This window comes from Eutrigla gurnardus (genome assembly GCF_963514095.1).
Source record: "Eutrigla gurnardus genome assembly, chromosome: 13".
NCBI classification, from domain to species: Eukaryota; Metazoa; Chordata; class Actinopteri; order Perciformes; family Triglidae; genus Eutrigla; species Eutrigla gurnardus.
The window spans coordinates 22,144,157-22,163,499 of NC_139936.1; the positions used below are offsets into that span (position 1 = coordinate 22,144,157).

The window sequence follows — 19,343 nt, forward strand, 5'->3', positions numbered from 1 at the left end:
ATTGCACTAATGCTGCTTTCTTTGTTTTGTTTCTTTGATTATTTTATTATTTTACTTTATTGTTTATATATTATTATATTGTGGACTTGTACAGCTACTCTCTGTGGCCTTAATTGCGCCCCTTGAACAGTTCAAGTTTTTTTTAATTGAAATACATTTTTAGTAGAACAAGCATAGGCAAAATAACTATAATAATAAAATCAGAGACAACGCCATCTAGTGACCCTTTGGGCCAATACGAAAATGTGGCGTATATAATATAATAGCTAGTAAATTGATGAAATGCTAATGTGTGATTAGTTAATGTTTTGTCCCTTTCTTTAGTCTACTCTACTGAATTAACTGGAAATGAGTGTCCCTTTTCACGGCACCTCTAATCAGTTTTATTTTGAAAGTTAAATGACTTTCGACGGAAGTGAAGTTAATTCCATTGATGGGCTCGTTGTTGGGGCGGAAGCGGCTCAAGCCAGAGATAGTTGTACTCGCGGGAAAAATGGCGGAGGATCGGGGTCTCTTCACGTTGTCAACATCGGCGATTCAAAATATTCCATTTTAAGCGTCATCTGGTGATTTTCTACATGCGTGAGTACGCCAACTGTGTGCACCGAGTGTTTGAGTGAATCGTGATTTGTCGACTTTGGCGTTGATGATTTGGTTGTAAGAGTTAGTGCCAGTTTGTTCTGTAAAGGGTCTTGACTGGCTTTACGTTTCCTTCCTGTTGAACATACCTGAGTCGAGGTCCTAAGTTGTTTCTTGCTATTGTTGTGCTGCTGTTCATTTGATCCCCCCTTTATACTCAAGAAGAGCACCAGACCTCTTGTTGGCAATATTTAATTGTTTTAATCCCTGTGGAAACCCCCACTAGTGCAAATAACTTTCACAGTAACGAAATAACGTTGGTAATCAGCTGATATTGTACCATTTGGCAATGGAATAATATCTGCATTCACTCCTCCAGGTGTGGCACAATTGCATCCTTGTATGTCTTTGTGTTTCGGGAGGAATGCAAGATGCAAGAAGGTATTCATTACGTCAGTGTTCTGACAATGTTGTAACAATGTAGTGGCAATGAAATTAAGTTGTGTATTCAACACTTTCTGTTATTTACCCCCCTCAGATTCAATCAACTCCACCACCTCTGAGCGCACAACACAGAATCAAGTAATCACTGCATCGTCAAGCACGTCTTTCCAGTGTAGTCACTGTACACTCCTGTTCAAAACCAAGGTCTACCTTTTTGAACACCTCCACAAGGTGCATGGCTTTGATATTGACGTTGCTATCAGAGAGGCTGGTGTGAAGCACCCTGGGACTAACAGAGCCGACACTCAGAACAGTTTAGGAGACGGTTTCGAATGCCAGCGCTGTGATTTTACAGCTTGCGACTGTGACGTCTTAAATGAACATGAGAGGCAGTGTCACAAAAAACCAGAGGACCGACCGGTGATACGGAATCTTGTCATTTGTGAAAACCCAGAGACCATCATTACTGTCACATCAACGAACCAGGGCACCAAAGCTGCAGGAGCAAAAGAGATTATGTCTACCTCAAAATCTAAATGCACACTTAACTCATCAAAGGATCTGAAGACCTACAAGAGGCCACTGCAAACGATAACCAAGTTCTTTGCTGTGTCATCTCATTCGAATGAGAAACCTCCAGTGAAGTCAGCTGAGAGCCCAAAGCTTCAAGATGCCACCAAAGGGACCATAATATTACAAGAGTCTCCCTCAAGCTCTGCCCCAAACAGTAGTGGTGTGTTTAAAGTCACTGCAAAGTCCACGATTGATATCACCAGGGTAACTAACCGTTTTTTGTTAAATGACCACCTTTTAAATACTGACCTGAGGCCACCAAAGCCCAAGGAACGATCCAAAGAAACAGTTCCTGACGGCGTTGAGACAAAGAACAACACTGACGGCTCAAAAATTCCCCCTTTAAAAAAAGCAAAGTTGGAAAACAAAGACACAAATCTCCCAAACGCAGCAGAACGACAGTTATCAGGCAACACAGAGTTTTCATTTGACATCAGCGAAGATGAAGGCGAAAAGAGACTTAATCTCGTTAGTGAAGATCCCGAAAGCTCAAAGGTTTATTTTTGCAAGCACTGCGAATACAGTGGTGCAGGTATCACATGTTTGTCTATGCATTATCAGAATCACCACCCCTACGTGAGATATAACGCTGCCTACATCCAGGATCCAAGTGATGACAGTTCCACCTTTCGTTGCCTGCACTGTCCTGTTGAGTTTGTAAGCGTAGCTGACCTCAAGAGACACTACACTGACACTCACCCGGAGGCCCCAGATGTGTTCACGATGCAGTCACGTGAACTCGGTTTGGCTTTCAAGTGTTTCACCTGTCTGTTCACCACCAGCGTATTGAAGGCTTTGAAAAAACATTACAAGGAAATCCACCCAACGCATAACGTGGACAATTCCTTGATGTACTACAGATATTCGGTGACGGGATCCCAAGAGGGATCAGCTGGGTTGAATGCGTGTGAAAAAGGACAAAGTCCAGAAAGACGGGGGGAGATTTCTCCTGAGACTGCGTGCTCACCATGCGAGGTAGTAAATAATATGCCGTCGCCTCAGCATCCCACCTCCACAGGAGCAGACGTGTCCTTGTACCATTGCAACAACTGCAAGTTTAGTCACAAGTCAGTTGTTGTTATGCATGTCCATTACCAAAAAAGCCACCCGGGCGAAGAAGTCACGATAGACAAAATCAGACAGTCAGCTTGTGTCACGTCCCAGATGACGCCAGATAAGTCTCCAAACTCTGCGACGGTAACAAAGACACCTGCGCCTCAAACCGACATCTCAGATCCCCCGAAAAAAACAAAGGCGGAGCCGTTGCAGCATGAGCGCACATCGGAAGGTTCCAAGACTCGTTCAGAGTCTTCCAAAGCGGAACCTGCAGAGGACAGCTGTAAATCCAGGAAATCGCCCATCAAACGCAAACGGGAGGAGTCTGCTAGAATGAACAGTTTATCCTGCGGTTCACCAAATGGATTGTTTTACTGCCAGTATTGCAATTATTCAAGTGTCAACATCAAAAGCGTTGTTGGTCATCATAACGCAAAACATGCTTTGCATGCGCTCACATGTATGGAAGAGATCGCCGTATACAGTGCCAAGGTGGGAAAAAGGAAATGTCAAAGTGAAGCTGGGCCCTCAGCAAGTACTACCTCTTCTCATTCAAAAACCAGAAAACAAGTTGAGGTAGACCGTGAAGAAGTTCAACAGGATGAAGCAGAAGATGCTTCTTCGGCGGAAGGTAATGCCTATGCACGTGCAGAAAACCTATTTTACTGCCAAATGTGCAACTATGGAAATCCATCTGTCAAAGGAGTAGCAAACCATCAAACTAGAATTCACAAAACCCTTCACTACAGCAAGGAGAACATTGTTAAACATACATATTTGATGTGCAAGGAAATAAAAAAATCCAAATCTCAACCAAAGGAGTTATCCTTTGCTACACGTCTACCTCTTCCGCTGATGAATGAGGGCGATGTAGATATGTTTTTCTGCTACTTTTGCAACTACAGACAGAGCACTGTGGAGTATGTCTCGCGGCATTGCCTAAAAAAACACCGTGGATTCTTGGTTAAGGGCGACCAAATCCGTCTGTACACCAATATGGTTCGTGAAAAGACACAGAAATCGCGCTTAAAAACAACTTCAAAGCTAGAAGTCAATCATGCATCGTTAAAGAGAAAAGGAATTAAAACTAAAAACAAGCAGCTTGGCAAATCCCTCTCAGTTTCAGCAGCACACTCGGTGACAGCCTCACAACCACAGAGGGCCCTTCAGTGCTATCGATGTACATATACCACTCAATATGTGTATTTGTTGAGGAGGCATGTATGGAAAACCCACAGGGCAAATCGCTCAATCAGTGATGTTTTACGAGTGTGTTTTAAACAGGGGGACATACAGGCAGGGTTTCACTGTGATCTGTGTGTTTTCTCTCACAAAAAAGCATTAGGCCTGCATGAACACTATCAGGAACAACACCCAGGACGTAGACCGAGCCTCGAGTATGTGATGACTCGGCTTTATGTCGGTCCCAATATGTGTTCTCTGAAAAGGAAGAGACCTCAAACAAAGTGCACCGATGCCATTGCTGCCACTGCTGCCGATGGAAGCTCGCCCTCTCAAAGATCTGGACAAAATGAAACCAAGACGTATTCGTGCAGAGCGTGTTCATTTAAAAGTGGCTCGGTGTCAGCCATCACACATCACTACCGTGCTGTTCACCCGTGGTCCGTGAAAGAAGACGGCTCGGTCCTGGGTGTGGTCAACAGCAAGAGACCAAGTGTGAACAGGCAGGTGGAAGAAGATGATGACGACGGGTCATTCGAATCCTACCAAGTGCCCCTTGAATTTGATACACCTGCGTCTTCCACAATGCTCTATTGCCCTTATTGCCCTGCAAGTTTTCACACCCAGCACGGTCTCAACACCCACTGTGGAATGAAGCACCATGAGGAAGTAAATAAAGATTTGGATAAACAAGAGAACGGGCAAAGCGAAACACGCATGCACGTCTTCAAGTGTCCACATTGTAGCTACGTGAATACCAGCTACCAGGGAGTTCTTACTCACTGCCACATGAAGCACCCCACCCTCGAGTCCAGTGTGTACAGCCATCACGTGGATGAAGCGCAGCTAACCAACTGGGGCGGCTTACACAAAAGTAAAAGTCCTGGTAATCCGGGCAATTTGAAAATTAGGGGCTACATGTGTGAATCCTGCCCCCAACTCTGTGTCACGTTGGAGAAGCTGAACAAGCACTGCAAGAAGGCCCACAGTGAGAGCGTGACAAACACGGCGCCTACCGCCATGAAAGCGGCGCCTGAACCATCCGCTGGGAGTAAAATAAAGCAACACAAGACTCTAAGCAATTGGGGCGCAGCGTCACAGGCTTCCTTTTTAAATAGGAAAATGATCAAGTGCCAGTACTGCCCTTTTAGTTGCCGCACAAAAATTGCGCTCGACCGACACGTCCGTGTTGACCACAAGAAGGCGTCGGTTTCAAAGCTCCAAGATTGTATGTACAAGTGCGTCCTGTGTTCCAGTTCCTACTTCACGAAAATACGTCTTGGAAGCCATTATGTAAAGAAACACGGAAGGGACAGCTTCTTAAAATACTATGCACCTGTGTACAAGCAGGCCCAAGAGAAGCCAGCGTCCCATGACGGACCTGAGCAACCAGAAGACACTCACGAGGCCGCAGCGGCAAAGGAAAAGGAAACATTATTAGTCTACAGGTGTCCAACTTGTTCTTATGTGAATACCAGCTACCACGGCACTCTCACTCACTGCCAAATGAAGCATCCAGACCTCATAGCCAGGGCCGATGAACTTCAAACAGAGGAAGTACTCGAAACCAACATGGTCGGGTGTACTATTGGAAAAGGCCATAATCAAAGAGGGTACACGTGTAAAATATGTCCACTCATTTATCCGTCGGTGAAGAAACTGAAAATCCACTGTGAGAAGTTCCACAACGTAATATCAGCAGTGAGCGCCTCCAAAACCACCCTGGAGAAATGTCAGTCAGACTCACTGCCAACGGAGAAGAAGGAAACTCTGTACCAGTGCCACATTTGTCACTATGCAACATTACGTCGAAGATACCTGCAATGTCACTTAAAGAAAACTCACAGATTGGATGCATTGACCACACACAATCTGCTCCAGAAGTACAACAAACGAAATCGCAGGCCGCCCGAAGCTGACATGGCGCTCTCAGCCGCCGAGGGCAGTGCAGCCATCCAATGTAAGAAGTGCCCAGAGTTGAAGTTTGACTCGTCTCAGCTGCTTGTTGACCACTATAGTGCTTTTCATAGTTCGAATGCCATATTGGACTTCGCTGTGTTGTCACAAGGAAAGAAGAAGGGCAGTACAGGTCTTTACAGGTGTAACCACTGCAACAAACAAATGAATGGAATTAGAAAGCTGTGTAATCACCTGGATCACCACAGAGAGAGGGCGAAAAAGAGGGCAGAGTCTTACAGGGCAATAGCATCACTGGAGGCCCAATCCATCGAAGTAAGTCGACTCTGCCAATATTTTCACCATTTGCTACATGCTTTTGCTCTGCTTTGTTAACGAGCGCTGTGCTTCATTTCCAGCTCTGTAAGCAAGAGGAACTTCTCACGTTAGAAAGGGCGGAGGACGTGTCCCAGTGGAACGTGACGTCAGCACAGACCTTCTCTTTGCCCCCGAGTCCCCTGTCGTCGTCTTCAAAACCCACCGACGCAGAGCAGCCACAGCCGGAACCAAGAGACGTCAAGCACGCGTGCAAGCAGTGTCGGAGGACGTTCATGTCACTGAAGGGTTTGCGATCGCACGAGCGCAGCCATGCAGCCGTGGCAGCCCTCAAGCTGAGCAGTCTGCCGGCCACCGTGTTGAAGCACAGGTAAGACAAGACTTTGGAGATTTGGGGTTAGGGATTAGGGTGTGTGTGTCAGTCAGCGTTTACCGGTGTCAACATTTTAGTTCATCGTTGCTTAATGATGTCCTTCTTCAAGTTCAAAATATTGAATTAAACATATTTGCACAAATTTGATGTCCTAGAAACCCTTGTGTGTATTGTTGATGAGCACACTGTGATAATATATATATATATATATATATATATATATATATATATATATATATATTATATATATTATATAATATAATTTGTTTTATCTCAACAGCATCAACAAATATGTCCTGTACAAAGCTGGGACTATAAGGCCTTTCTTATGTAGTATCTGTTCCTATCGGACAGCCGTCATGGGACTCATGAGGAGTCATTTAAGGAAAGTGCATCAAAGTGAGTACCTTGTGTGTGTGTGTGTGTGTATATATGTATGATAGATAGATAGATAGATAGATAGATAGATAGATAGATAGATAGATAGATAGATAGATAGATAGATAGATAGATGAAATATGAATAGCACTGAAAGGTATGATAAATAATATATCTGATTTGATATGTTTAAAAGAAGCTGTTACAGGTTACTGTTATACTCTCCCAACATATTAGGCTACACCTCTTCCTACAACCCAGCACAGTTCAACAGCCTCACAAACTACACTCTTGAACCACGCCGCTCTTAAAACGTCTCAGCAAACACTGAACATTGTAAGCTTTATGAGGTTTGGGTTAATTGCACGGTTGTTGTACTGCATTAGCTTTAGCCAGACTGTCATCTGAGTGAAGGTCTAACCTGTTGCAGCTCTCTGGTTGCTGATTTTGATCAGGATGGTTGACTAACCCCCACATTCAGACAAATTTAGTTAAATAGTTAATATGTCACAGGCGTGTTGTACAATAACCAGCTCTAAAAGTGCCAGCTTACAAGAAACAAAGGGAGGGGATGGACATTGCATATTCTGTGTTGTGTTAACTCTTAATATTGTACCCACATTTTGGGATTCACCAGATTGTGTTGACAAGAATTTACTTTTTTTTAAGCAGAGATTACACAGTACTTACAAAGTACTTGTACAGTCAGTACAGTATTGATGATTTCTGTCTTTCATTCCATGTTCGTGCTGCTGCTGATCGCTCAGATGCCATCATGGATCTTGCTGAAAGTGACAACATGGATGAGGAGAACGTACCGGGGGCCGACATGGAGCTCTTCAACGCATCAGAACAATTTAACAATTGGCCTGAACTTGACAAAGAATCTGAAATTACTGAAAGCAAGTAATTCTTAATGTTATGTATTATAAACCATGATGTGTATTTAATGCAACTTTTTTCACATGATTTCATTTGATTCATTGGATTTTTTTCACAGAGTCGCTGTACTTGGAGCCCCCAGATGTGCAGCGACAGTTGAGCCACTACAATTTGATGGCTCAGGCCAATTCCCCGTCTAAAAGGAATGTGTCCGACACCAAGTTACCTGAGAACTGTCTTCTTCACTGTGAGTTCTGCAATTTCAACACTGGACACCTGTCCAGTGTGCGCCGACACTACCTTAATCGCCATGGAAAGAAGTTCCTCAGGTGTAAGGACTGCGAGTTTTTCACTGGTTCAAGGTGAGTTACAACCACCAGGGGTATTTTTCTTTATGTTTAAAAAAAAAAAAGGAATTGGAATGCGAAAAACAACTTTAATTTACTTTTTGTGGCAGCAAAGGTTGTCTCTAACACTGACTAGTTTCTTCTGCCTTTTATTAGGAAAACCATGGAAATGCACATGGAGGCGGGTCATTCTACGTGTCAGTCCGAACCGACTCACCAGAAAGACCTCCGCTGCCCTCTCTGCCTCTACCAGACCAAGAACAAGAATAACATGATCGATCACATCGTCTTGCACCGTGGTAGGTTAGATGTTCGACGGGATGCGGCGTTCGCAGCCACCTTTGTTCTTATGCGTCACATTATGTTGAGTCTTTTTTGTTTCTTGTCTGTAGAGGAACGTGTTGTGCCAATAGAGGTGCGTCGCCCGAAGCTTTCGCGTTACCTTCAAGGCATCGTCTTTCGCTGTCACCAATGCACTTTCTCCAGCGGAAGTGCTGACAACCTGCGCTCGCACATGGCGAGGCACGATGACATCAAACCCTACAAGTGTCGGCTGTGCTACTTCGACTGCACTCGGCTGAGCGACTTGGAGGCACACCTGAGCGATAAGCATCAGGTGAGGATCTGTTACTTTCACCTTGTTCTGGCTACTTTCAGAATAGATTTTAAGATTTTAAAGAAGCCTAGCCCCTATTCATATTGCTGAGCTTCTAACCCTTTAGTAGCAGGAACGCAGCCTTAGATCCTCAGGTTCAAGACTAAAGGTGACCATGATTTCTCCATTAGGGCACCTGTAAAAGGAACCATTTTGCCTGAGGAGATTAGGATAGACAAATCAGTTTCAACTTTTAAATCCCTTCTGAAACCAACAGGCTTTTATGTGCATCACTCCCTATCCACTTTTAAGTTTTCATCTGATGTTAATTGTAGGTTTTGTTGTCAGTGAGCTACGTTCAGTACTGGAAATTCTAGCCCAGGATTCCTGGTTCATCAGCCAGTACTACACCCAGAGCAGGGAGTGGTACACTGGGAAATATGGCTGATAAACTACATTTCTAACTTGGTTCCTCCTGTTTTTTGTTTTTGTTTTGCAGGTCTTGAGGAATCATGAGCTTGTTGGTCAGGTCAGCCTCGATGAGCTAGATGCAAGGGTTGGTAGGAGGCCAGAAGAGGAACCTCCGTCTAACATGGAGCACCACCACAATGACGGCAAGGATGTAGAAACAGAGGAGTTTGTTAATGACTGTGATGTCGTTTCACATGAGACACAAGCCAAGGACCTGAACACGAGGGGGGAAATTGCACGACAGCCCAAGGAAGCATATCTAAAGCGAGGGCAGTGCGGCAAGAATGAAGAAAGCTCCGTCAAGAGCTCTTTATTTGACCTTTGGCGTGAGGATGCAAAGCCAAATGCTGCTGTCCAAGCAAAGCATGAGTGCGACCCAGAAGAACCAGCAGAGATGGTGTTCTTGCCAGCGCGGCCGAAAGTCAGGGATGGTGAGGACAGCGGCATAACGTTGGCGCCACCAAAAGAGAAGGCAGCAGAGGGGAGTCCAATAACATTTGGTGAAATAGCTGGAAGAAAGCAGGCCCACAAACTACAAAAGACACTGCAGTATAGAACAATGGACATCGATGCTCGGTTAGAAGATGATCTGCTGCGTGATATCCGACTGCTGGACGAGGATGTCGGCGTCCACAAGAGACACAAGAAGGCAAATCATAGGACAGAGAAGGACATCGAGACCAAGGTTGGGGATCATGTTCGAAGTGAGATGACATCACGGGGCAAAAATCAAGTTAATACGAAGACAATTTCAGCCCCTGCAATGAAAAATCAGATGCATGTGAACAACAGTAGGCCTCAAGTTGAAGGGCAATCGCAAACTCTTTCCTCCAAGTGTGCTAAACTTAAGATGAGCCATGAAGAGAGCTTAGATGTGTCATTTACAAACTGCAAAAAGGAACAACTGCAGAATTCAAAACACAGTGAGGAAAGAGAGCCGTATGGAGAGATGCCAGTACTTGAGAATGAATATCTCAAAGAAGAAATGGAGCCTGTGGTCTGTTGCAAGGAGGAAGATCTGAGTGATCATTTTGAGCAAAAGCAGGACAAAGAAGGTGAGGCGATCACTAAAGACGGAGGGACGGATCAGAAACACAAGGAGGGTAACAGGATGAATGAAGCTGGCAACCCACATGTGCCTAAAGGTGAGATACTGAATTGATCAGAATGAGTAGAAATAAATTATTCTGAACACAATTGATGGAACAGCAAAGTCAAAACACCCATTGTTTTCTAATGGCCTGCATGCATTACTATTTCCCTGCATCAACGATAGGGTCCCAACTAACAGTTTATTTCCATCATGCATTAATCAGCTGATTATATCTTAATGAATCGTTCAATGTTTGAAGATTACATCTTCAAATTGTTTTTGTCTGACCAAACAGTCCACAGATTTATTCCATTTAAAGTCATATAAAACAGAGAAATGGATCAAATGATCACAAAAGCACATATTTAAATCACATTCACTCCCTGCTTTGAGCAACAGACCGGCTACCATATCATAACTACTTCTTATATGTTTTATTATTGATACCTATTTGCACCATAAAGTGGATACTATCTGGTAGTGGCTGGGAAAATACAACAAGTAAATTACACTTTTCGTTCATGCTTTTTGCTTAGATTCAACAAAAATATTTGAAACTATGAGGAATGTTTCCCAAAACCAGGATAACATGCAAGCAAACTTAGTTAAAAGAATTGAAGCTGGTATTGATTAATAAAATAGAATACAATTTAAAATAAATTTAAAATAAATGATAAATAAATAAAAATTAAACTAGAAGAAGTCTAAAACATGTCTATAAACGTTCTTTCTTCAGGTGCACTTGCAGCCACGGATGGAGCTCCTGAAGCCCCGTGTCCAGCAGCGGCAGAAGACAAACCGTTCACCTGTGAATTTTGTGGCCGAAACCTCGTGAGCAGCTCTGAACTGACGCGTCACATAATGCGACATGGATTGTAAACGTTTCCCTCATGGTGGCGAGGGCTTCCACGAGTGAGTGTGTGCGTGGGACGATAGATCTTGTTTTCATGAACCGTCCTCTACTGTACTGTGTACATCTGTACGACCTCCTTGCAAAACTATTTTCATGTTTTGTAGTTTTTAAACCTTTTTCCAAATGTTTTTATGGTACAGCTCTTACGCTAGGATTTAATTACAGTTAATAAAAGTTAAGAAGCGATGATGTCCGTTTAAAGTGTGACACATTAGATTTTAAGGCTGTGAACTGTTGTTACATGTAAACTGTTAATGACCAACTGTTCACCAACAACTAGACCAACCTCAAAACCACAGATTGTGGAATTGCTTGTGCTGCCTTCAAGTGCTGTTGGGTATTTGAACATAAAAGTGTTGTGTACCTTGGCAATGAGCAAGTAAATTGCTTTATCAGTTGAAAAATAACAGTATTATGTTTGATTCCATATATTAAACCTCTGTTTACTTTTAATGTTCGTGTCATAAGATATGGTTTACTTTTGTTGTAAATAAACTGGTAGACAAACTCATGTCTTTTCCTCTCATTCATGTCGAACGGTGGCCGACAGCAAACAACACCATGTATTCCATCGCAACGTTCGCAGAGATTTCACTGCTGTTTTTGTATTATTAGTACTAATAAACTTTATTGATATTACTACATAATAGTAAGGTAGTTGGATGTGAGAATACTTTAATGCAATTGGTGATCTCAACACTCACTCACACACCGTTAGCTAGCCTTTCGCACCCTCCATGGTTGACTCATTCTCCTATATATATATATACGTGTGTGTGTGTGTGTGCGTGTGTGTGCGTGTGTGTGCGTGTGTGTGTGTGTATCTTCACAGCAAAAGTAAAGGTAATGCATGCTTTACTATTTCCCTGCATCAACTATAGTGTCCCTACTAACATTTATTTATAATAACAGATTACTAACCTAATCGACTGATTATATCTTGATTATTAGTTTAATGTAATCATTTTTTTTTAGTCCACAAATGTTCTGTTTACAATCATATAAATCTGTGAAAAACATCAAATATCACAGTGGAAGCATAGAAACAAGTTTGTAGGTTGGTATTTTACTTGAAAAATGAATAATTCATCATAAAAAATACTTCTCTCTAGTCCACGAACACCAACTCCCTGTGTGTGTGTGTGTGTGTGTGTGTGTGTGTGTGTGTGTGTGTGTGTGTGTGTGTAATTATATTTGTTGTTGATGTATGTATGTCTACAGTCTAAACAAATAAACGTTCAAATCTAATATTTCCATGTACTTCACCGGCATAGAACGTAGAAATACGAGCTTACGACGATCACCTGAAGGCACCATTCTCGCCTGTGAGCGCTGGGTTGGTTACGACACATTCTTGTCATCCAAATGTAAGAGGACACCGCTTCCTGGTCTGGGCTCATAATAATGCACTGATGAAAGAGAGGGAGGTAGACCTGCTCGAGACTTCGGTGTGATCCGGATCCAGACTCCGAGTCTGCAGATACTGTGTAAGTACAGCAACTTAAAGTGGTCTCCTGGTTAAACACGCCGTCGGAAATAGGTGATGCTCACAGACAGCGTCCAGTCTCACCGGATCGATGGATCGATACTCTGCTACATTGTTTGTATGAAAGTGGTTTTATTTGTGAGAGCACAGACAACGTCTTTCCCTCTGATGAAAGCGGTTTGCGTGTGGATGCATTTACAGAGGAGTTAATGCAAAGTTGATCTTTGATCGGAGCAGTTCCTCCTTCCTCCCCGAACTCCACCTTCCCCGTCTTTCCTGGTTACTGACTGTAAGTAAAGTGGGAGTGCGGACGGTTGCCAGCATCTTTACTGGCATGCCTTTGTAAATATGTCTATATAATATATTTCTAGTTGTTTACATATAGCATATGAGAGTCACCTTGCCATTTCAATAACTTCCACATGTTAACAGGGATTAACTGAGTTTCCCATGGAATTATTTGTGCTAAAATCACATTAATCTTCAGATTCATAACTCCATTTCTGTATTAATGCTTTATTCTGTACATCCCTAGGGTTTCCTACATGCTGTTTTTTTTAAGAATGTAGCTGCTTATTATAGGAAGTTTCCTGAAGTAACAATATCATGTGTGTTACTAATTATGGAGGACATTAAAACACAGTTTTAGTTGACACACTTAATTCCATTAATTCATCAATTAAAAGTATAACCTATAGTGGACGGCAGGCTAGATGAACATATGGAATATGTACTGGGTTTTTAAATAGAGCAGGTATTCCAAGAAAATTATTGAATTTGTGCCTAATAATTATTCCCCAAAAAAACATTTATTTCCAGGAAACTAAAGAACAACATCGGGAAATGACAGACATGTACATTTTTTCACTTTGACACTTCTCTAAGATCTTTTTCTAACATTTGCTGTGTTTTTATCCCCAATAGGAACAGAGGAGACACCGTATTCAGTCTGAGGAATGTCGGCCGTAAACAAATCTGCAGAGGATGGTGGCTCCTTCTCATCGAAGGTCATCAACATTGTGTTTGTCACCCTGCTGCTGGACCTGCTGGGATTTACTCTGATTCTACCTCTACTGCCTTCTATTCTGGACCATTATGCACAAACAGGGGTTAGTTTTGTTTTTTTCAAAAATGTCAATCAGCCTTACTTCCTCATTTGGGTTACATTGTATTACATGTAAATTAGAGAAATATGTATTCCTGACATTATCTTCACTAGTTTGACTGGTTTTGAAACATCTGGCTGCCAGACAATAAGCTTGATTCTCTTGAAAAGCCAGTTTTACATCAGATTCACTGCTGGAACCGGTTGTTATAGTTTCCAACAGTAGAAACTGACTTTGAATGTTGAGTTTTGGAGAGACGAAGTGCAGGAGCCGATGCTCTGCTGAACAAAGGAGGCTTTGTGTGAAGAAGGTCCATACAAACCATAACTAACTCATCAGTGATGATATATAGCGGTCATGAGCTGTGACTGTGTGTGTCTGCGTGCTGACTCATGCTGAATGACCTCTTGCTGGTGTTGTCCTTGTGTGATGTCGTATATTCTGTGCTGTCTGGCCGACAGGATGGCGTGTATCATTCCCTGCAGAGTGTGGTGGACTGGTTCAGGGAGGTCGTGGGGATTCCTATGGAAAAGAAATACAACACTGTCCTGTTTGGAGGTATATATTCCATTGATTTCAGATTTCAATATAACTTATGTGGAGCTGTACTTTACGTGACACTATGAACAATTCAAATTTTAATAATGCAAAGAAACTGCATTTATTTGTCCTCAATTTGCCTTTCAGGTCTGATCGGGTCGCTGTTTTCTCTGCTGCAGTTCCTGTCGTCGCCTGTAACCGGGGCTCTGTCCGATAAATACGGCAGACGACCCTTGCTCATTCTTACCACGGTGAGTAAAATGCCACTTTACACCACTTTTTATTCATGACTTAACAGTATAAATGTCAGTATCCTTGGAGCCACCAGTCATTCACTTGGCACAGTTCACACTCCACTTGAAGGAGAAGCTTCATTTGGTTCTAATTGGGTGCCTTGTGTTCCAGTTAGGGATGATGTCCTCCTACGCGGTCTGGGCCATTTCACGGAGCTTCAGCATGTTCCTTTTGTTTCGAGTAATTGGGGGCATTTGTAAGGGCAACGTCAGCCTCTGCACTGCCATCGTGGCCGACTTGCCTTGCCCCAAATCACGGAACCGAGGAATGGTAGGCACATACTTTCCTGGGCCACGAATGCATTGTTGAGATACGGGATCTAAAAACACCCCTAGTTTTCATTTCCATCTTTAATCGGGGTTCTGAGCCTCACATTTCTTGTTTATTATTATTGTTTATTAGCCAGTTAATACCTTTTGTATGTGTAAGACCTTAAATGTCTTCAATGTATAAAGAAATAACTGTATTTAATTTCATCATCACCAGGCTATGATCGGCATCGCCTTCTCCTTGGGCTTCACCGTGGGACCTCTGATGGGAGCCTACTTTGCCCTCAGCTCCAGAGCGACAGAGAATGTCTTCTACCAAACCCCCGCCCTGCTCGCCTTGGCCTTCAGCGTCGCTGATTTGCTCTTTATTTGGGTCGTGATGCCAGAGACGCTCACAAAGGACGTCAAGGTTGGCTATAGAAACGTTCACACTGCCAACTGACTAACTGAATCACATGCAGTTTCACTCAAGTGGCAGGTACAACACACCTACTAGCAACTCTCATGCTCTCTAGTCGAGCTTTGCTTGTGCAAAAATGTGTGTGTGTGTGGGGGGGGGGGGAGACAGGGCTGTTTTACATGAGGTTATGTGCCTGACTAAGCAGTAAGTCTCAAGGAAGTAAATAGTTATTAGACCTTTTATCAGACTGAAGCTGGTTGCCTCTGCTGGGAACTACCTGATGTCATTGACTCAACTCTCTGAGATCATTAGCCTGAGTCATGACAAGCACCGCTAAGCAAACAGAAGAGTGAGGAAGCTGTCAATCAAGCACAGTTTGTACACGCCCACACAGAAGAGGCTTAATCAGGAAGCTAAGTGAAATACCTTTGTGGGTGGAATATAGACACGAAGGAGCTTTAAAACAAATGTGAAATGTATATGTTGTATATGTTATTTTATATATTGTTTCATTACATTTAATATAATCTTGTTTTAATTTAAATATTTATGTTCTATTTGTGTGTACCTTCAAGGAGCTCCCACTTTAATCGTGCGACTCTGAGTTGTAAAATGACAAATGAATGAACCATGAAACTTGTAAAACGTGAAAAAAAATCCAGCATGAAAGCTCGAGTAACAGAAAAACATAAACTATCCATTCAGCACAGTAATGAATGGTCATGACCAACCACTAATCGCGGTTATTGTTTTCTTGCGGTGGTTCAGCTGAATAGTTTTTTTCCCCTTTTTTCTCTCACAACAATATTGTATTTAACAGAAACACGTCTTTGTTTTTGTCCAGGCTTCGTCGTCTCCGCTCGGGGACTCCAGGGACCTTCTGAACCCGTTATCTTTGTTCCATTTTTCAGCTGTTACCAGAACAAAAGATCCACCTCCCAAAGAAAGTGGGTACTGCACATCCTGAATTCCTCTGTATTGGAAGAGGTTAACATTTAGGCAGCATGAATGACCTTTGACCCCTTTGATAGATAAAATGTGGAAATATCTTTACAGGAATGCAGAAGCTTCAAGCGTTGGGCCTGGTTTATTTCTCCTACCTCTTCCTGTTCTCCGGTCTGGAGTTCACGCTGAGTTTTCTGACTCACCAGCGCTTCCACTTTACAAGGTATGACATCAGAGATACATCTATGTACTCTATCAGTTACAGTACACACACTTTCTCACCAGCGTTTTCCTCTCACTAGTATGCAGCAGGGAAAGATGTTCTTCTTCATCGGCATCATCATGGCTTCCATCCAGGGAGGTTATACACGCAGAATCAAACCTGGGCAGCATATCATGGCTGTTCGAGTGGTAGGAGCACCTATTGTTCACATGGCTGTGCAATAAAATACTCTTTATGCTGCTGACCAGACATCATGCATTCTTAAATAACTGTGTTTCTCATTTCTTTTTAGGCTATCGTAACATTAATCCCAGCGTTTATTCTCATTGGGCTCTCATGGAATCTAACGACGCTTTACGCTGGCTTGGCGTTATACGCCTTTGGTGAGCTCATTTATGCTAATATACTGCTGCAATTAACCCCTCTATTAATATTATTTACCCAGGAATGAGTGCATATGAGTGTGCTTAATGCATACAAGTAGAGTTGCAGGACAGGAAATGTTGAGAGGCCAGTACAATTATAATACTAAACCACAAATTACATTTTAAAAACATTGCATACTTAGTCCTAAGTATGAAAATGTTTTATTGATTTATTTATTTATTTTTACCAAATATACCCTAATCGAGGTGATGAATAACTCCCAGAGCTGGTTGAACGTATAGTACTTTCGCTGTAAATGGTCATTTTAATCCATTTTCCATAATTTTCCAACAGTTTTTTTTTTTTTTTTCAATTTCAGCAAATTCCCAAAATAATGAGCCCTATATAAAATATATGGTAAAATATTGATCTTTGTGGAGAAAATCTGGAAAGTAGTTACATCATCATTAATCATTTATTAAAAAGTAAAATATAACAATATAACATTTGTGTATCCATAAGCTGTATAGACAATATGGTTGAATATGTGATTTACTTAATGGTTGACTTTATTTTGTTGACTTATGATGTATATGTCTTAACTCTACACTTCCTGGTTAAATAGAAAAATAAATAAAACAACATACCATCATACCATACCAACAATCGCACATTACAGTTTGTATGATAAACGATAATATCCACAGATGAGGCACGGAATGAAAATGTAAAACATAAAACTACATCTAAATTATTTCTTTATTTGTTTATTTAATTATTTAAAGTGCAATATATTGTGTTTTTACATGTTATGTCTTACTATTTATTTTTGTTACAGCGGCTGCAATCGTAGTCCCATGCCTGTCAACACTGGTTTCTGACCACGGTGAGCCTCTTTATTTAATCGATGCTTATGGAAACTCACATATACAGACATTAAAGTGTGAATATTGTTGCTTGACATGTTGGTGTTCCTTCAGGGTCGGCCAGTCAGAAAGGCACAGTGATGGGGATTCTACGTAGTTTGGGCGCTCTGGCCAGAGCACTGGGACCAGTTGTGTCATCCTCCGGTAAGGACACAAGATGGCAGCGACGGCACCAAATACAGCTGACATGAGTCGTTGATTTATGACACATTAGGCACCACACACAAGCCATGAACTGTTTTCACTGAATATGATTGTAAAACCTTATTCTGAGCATGAAATAGCATGGACACTGGTGACACATTTACAGACTGATGTACTGTATATAAATAATCCTACATGGTAAATATTGCTCTTTGCAGTGTACCCATTTAACCCTTTGTGTTTTCTTCACAGTTTACTGGATAGCTGGAGCTCAGACCTGCTTCCTCCTCACATCAGCCTCTTTTATCATCCCTCTGTTTCTCCTCACAACAGCCAGGCGGCTAAAGGAGGAGTGAGAGACACAAAGTCTCTGACTTACGGAGACATTTTATAGTTTAAATGAATGTAAATGATGTTTACATCTGCTGGGAAAACAAGCACTGACGTTTTACTTTGACACGAACAAAAATGATGAGATTTACACTTTCTTCACTGTTTGCCAAGGGGCATCACATAATAATGCAGGAAGACAATGCACAAGCCAAAACAGGGAACGAGTGGACATTGCCTTTTGATATGCACAATTAGACCTGTGCATATTGTGAAATGTATGGGTTAGGTTGTGTTACAAATAACATTTATGCTCATAGATATCATTTTATAATGCAGTATTTTATCCAGCTCTGGCATTTTATATTTTACAAAGTGATATTTTATTTTAGCCTACATTAAACATGTTGATATTGTATTTTCTTGCTAAAGAATAAACATGCAAATCACAATTTGTGCATGGAAATTAATTATTTTCTTACTTAAAGGTTGTACAAACTTTGATGTACTTTATCTCCATGTTGTGCATCACACAAACAGTACATTTACTCCACAACGTGCATCCTTTTTTTTTTGCAGATGAAGAAGAAGTCACATAAAAACGTGACCCAGCTATATGGTTCCACTTTACAGATTGAACTACCTGACCTCAACAGCTTCAACTTAAAAATAATGCTTGCACATTAATAACTTATTAACAAGTATCCAAAAAATCAACATAAATGAGGCAAAATAAACAAATAGAGGACTCAATGTGTGCTAACCACTCTACAAGTGTTTTTAGAGAAATTATTGTAATAACTGTGCTACTTTTACTTAAGTTTCTTAGCTATATAGATTGACAAGCGATCTGATAGCATGAAATGGACAGCAGTCATAGAAAAGGTTATTCATTTAAGCGTTACTATTCTCCGCTATACGTAATTAAGCTCAGACTAACACGGTGTGAGAGTCCTTTTACTTCATTACTAGTGTGATTTATACACTAATGTAGAGGTCTTCAACTTTTTTCAGGCTGAGAACTCTAGTGACACGGTGGAGGGACCCCTATTACCTATCGTATTTAATTGTGTTGCTTACTAAACAGAGCCAATAATAATGTGTAGTACAGCCTATAGTGCCGTGTATAAAAGTATTTTGTAATAATGTATTTATAAAATGCTAAGCCATTAAAATAATAATTGATGATTTTAATT

General features: G+C 41.7%; 2 protein-coding genes across 3 annotated transcripts; both read left to right on the forward strand.

Moving 5' to 3' along the window:
• Nucleotides 1-447: 447 nt before the first annotated feature.
• LOC311023671 (uncharacterized protein) lies at nt 448-11,619 on the forward strand. Of its 2 annotated transcripts, XM_084025661.1 has the most exons (11): nt 448-582; nt 959-1,020; nt 1,118-6,066; nt 6,150-6,436; nt 6,720-6,838; nt 7,585-7,719; nt 7,818-8,061; nt 8,203-8,345; nt 8,439-8,662; nt 9,141-10,257; nt 10,942-11,619. In XM_084025661.1, the coding sequence occupies exons 2-11, from the start codon at nt 1,011-1,013 to the stop codon at nt 11,082-11,084; spliced, it is 7,371 nt and encodes a 2,456-aa protein (XP_083881787.1). In that variant the 5' UTR covers nt 448-582; nt 959-1,010; the 3' UTR covers nt 11,085-11,619. The 2 variants fall into 2 exon arrangements, with proteins under 2 accessions (XP_083881787.1, XP_083881788.1); XM_084025662.1 differs by lacking the exon at nt 959-1,020 and having other exon boundaries at nt 462-582.
• Nucleotides 11,620-12,478: 859 nt separating this feature from the next.
• On the forward strand, nt 12,479-18,599 carry LOC311022948 (major facilitator superfamily domain-containing protein 10-like). The gene is made up of 13 exons (XM_084024578.1): nt 12,479-12,605; nt 13,529-13,713; nt 14,172-14,268; nt 14,398-14,501; nt 14,656-14,814; nt 15,031-15,222; nt 16,058-16,160; nt 16,270-16,381; nt 16,461-16,569; nt 16,674-16,764; nt 17,586-17,633; nt 17,728-17,817; nt 18,070-18,599. Exons 2-13 carry the CDS (start codon nt 13,561-13,563, stop codon nt 18,171-18,173), a joined length of 1,362 nt encoding a protein of 453 aa, XP_083880704.1. The 5' UTR covers nt 12,479-12,605; nt 13,529-13,560; the 3' UTR covers nt 18,174-18,599.
• Nucleotides 18,600-19,343: the final 744 nt, after the last annotated feature.

What these genes read in the sequence shown, in the direction of transcription:
- LOC311023671 (XM_084025661.1), top strand. An exon ending in AGAATCTGAAATTACTGAAA is followed by an intron (nt 7,720 to 7,817) that starts GCAAGTAATTCT and finishes TTTTTTTCACAG; the next exon opens with AGTCGCTGTACTTGGAGCCC. An exon ending in CAACCCACATGTGCCTAAAG is followed by an intron (nt 10,258 to 10,941) that starts GTGAGATACTGA and finishes TTCTTTCTTCAG; the next exon opens with GTGCACTTGCAGCCACGGAT.
- LOC311022948 (XM_084024578.1), top strand. Translation starts at nt 13,561, where the DNA reads ATGTCGGCCGTAAACAAATCTGCAGAGGATGGTGGCTCCTTCTCATCG. An exon ending in AATCACGGAACCGAGGAATG is followed by an intron (nt 14,815 to 15,030) that starts GTAGGCACATAC and finishes CATCATCACCAG; the next exon opens with GCTATGATCGGCATCGCCTT. An exon ending in AACACTGGTTTCTGACCACG is followed by an intron (nt 17,634 to 17,727) that starts GTGAGCCTCTTT and finishes GTGTTCCTTCAG; the next exon opens with GGTCGGCCAGTCAGAAAGGC.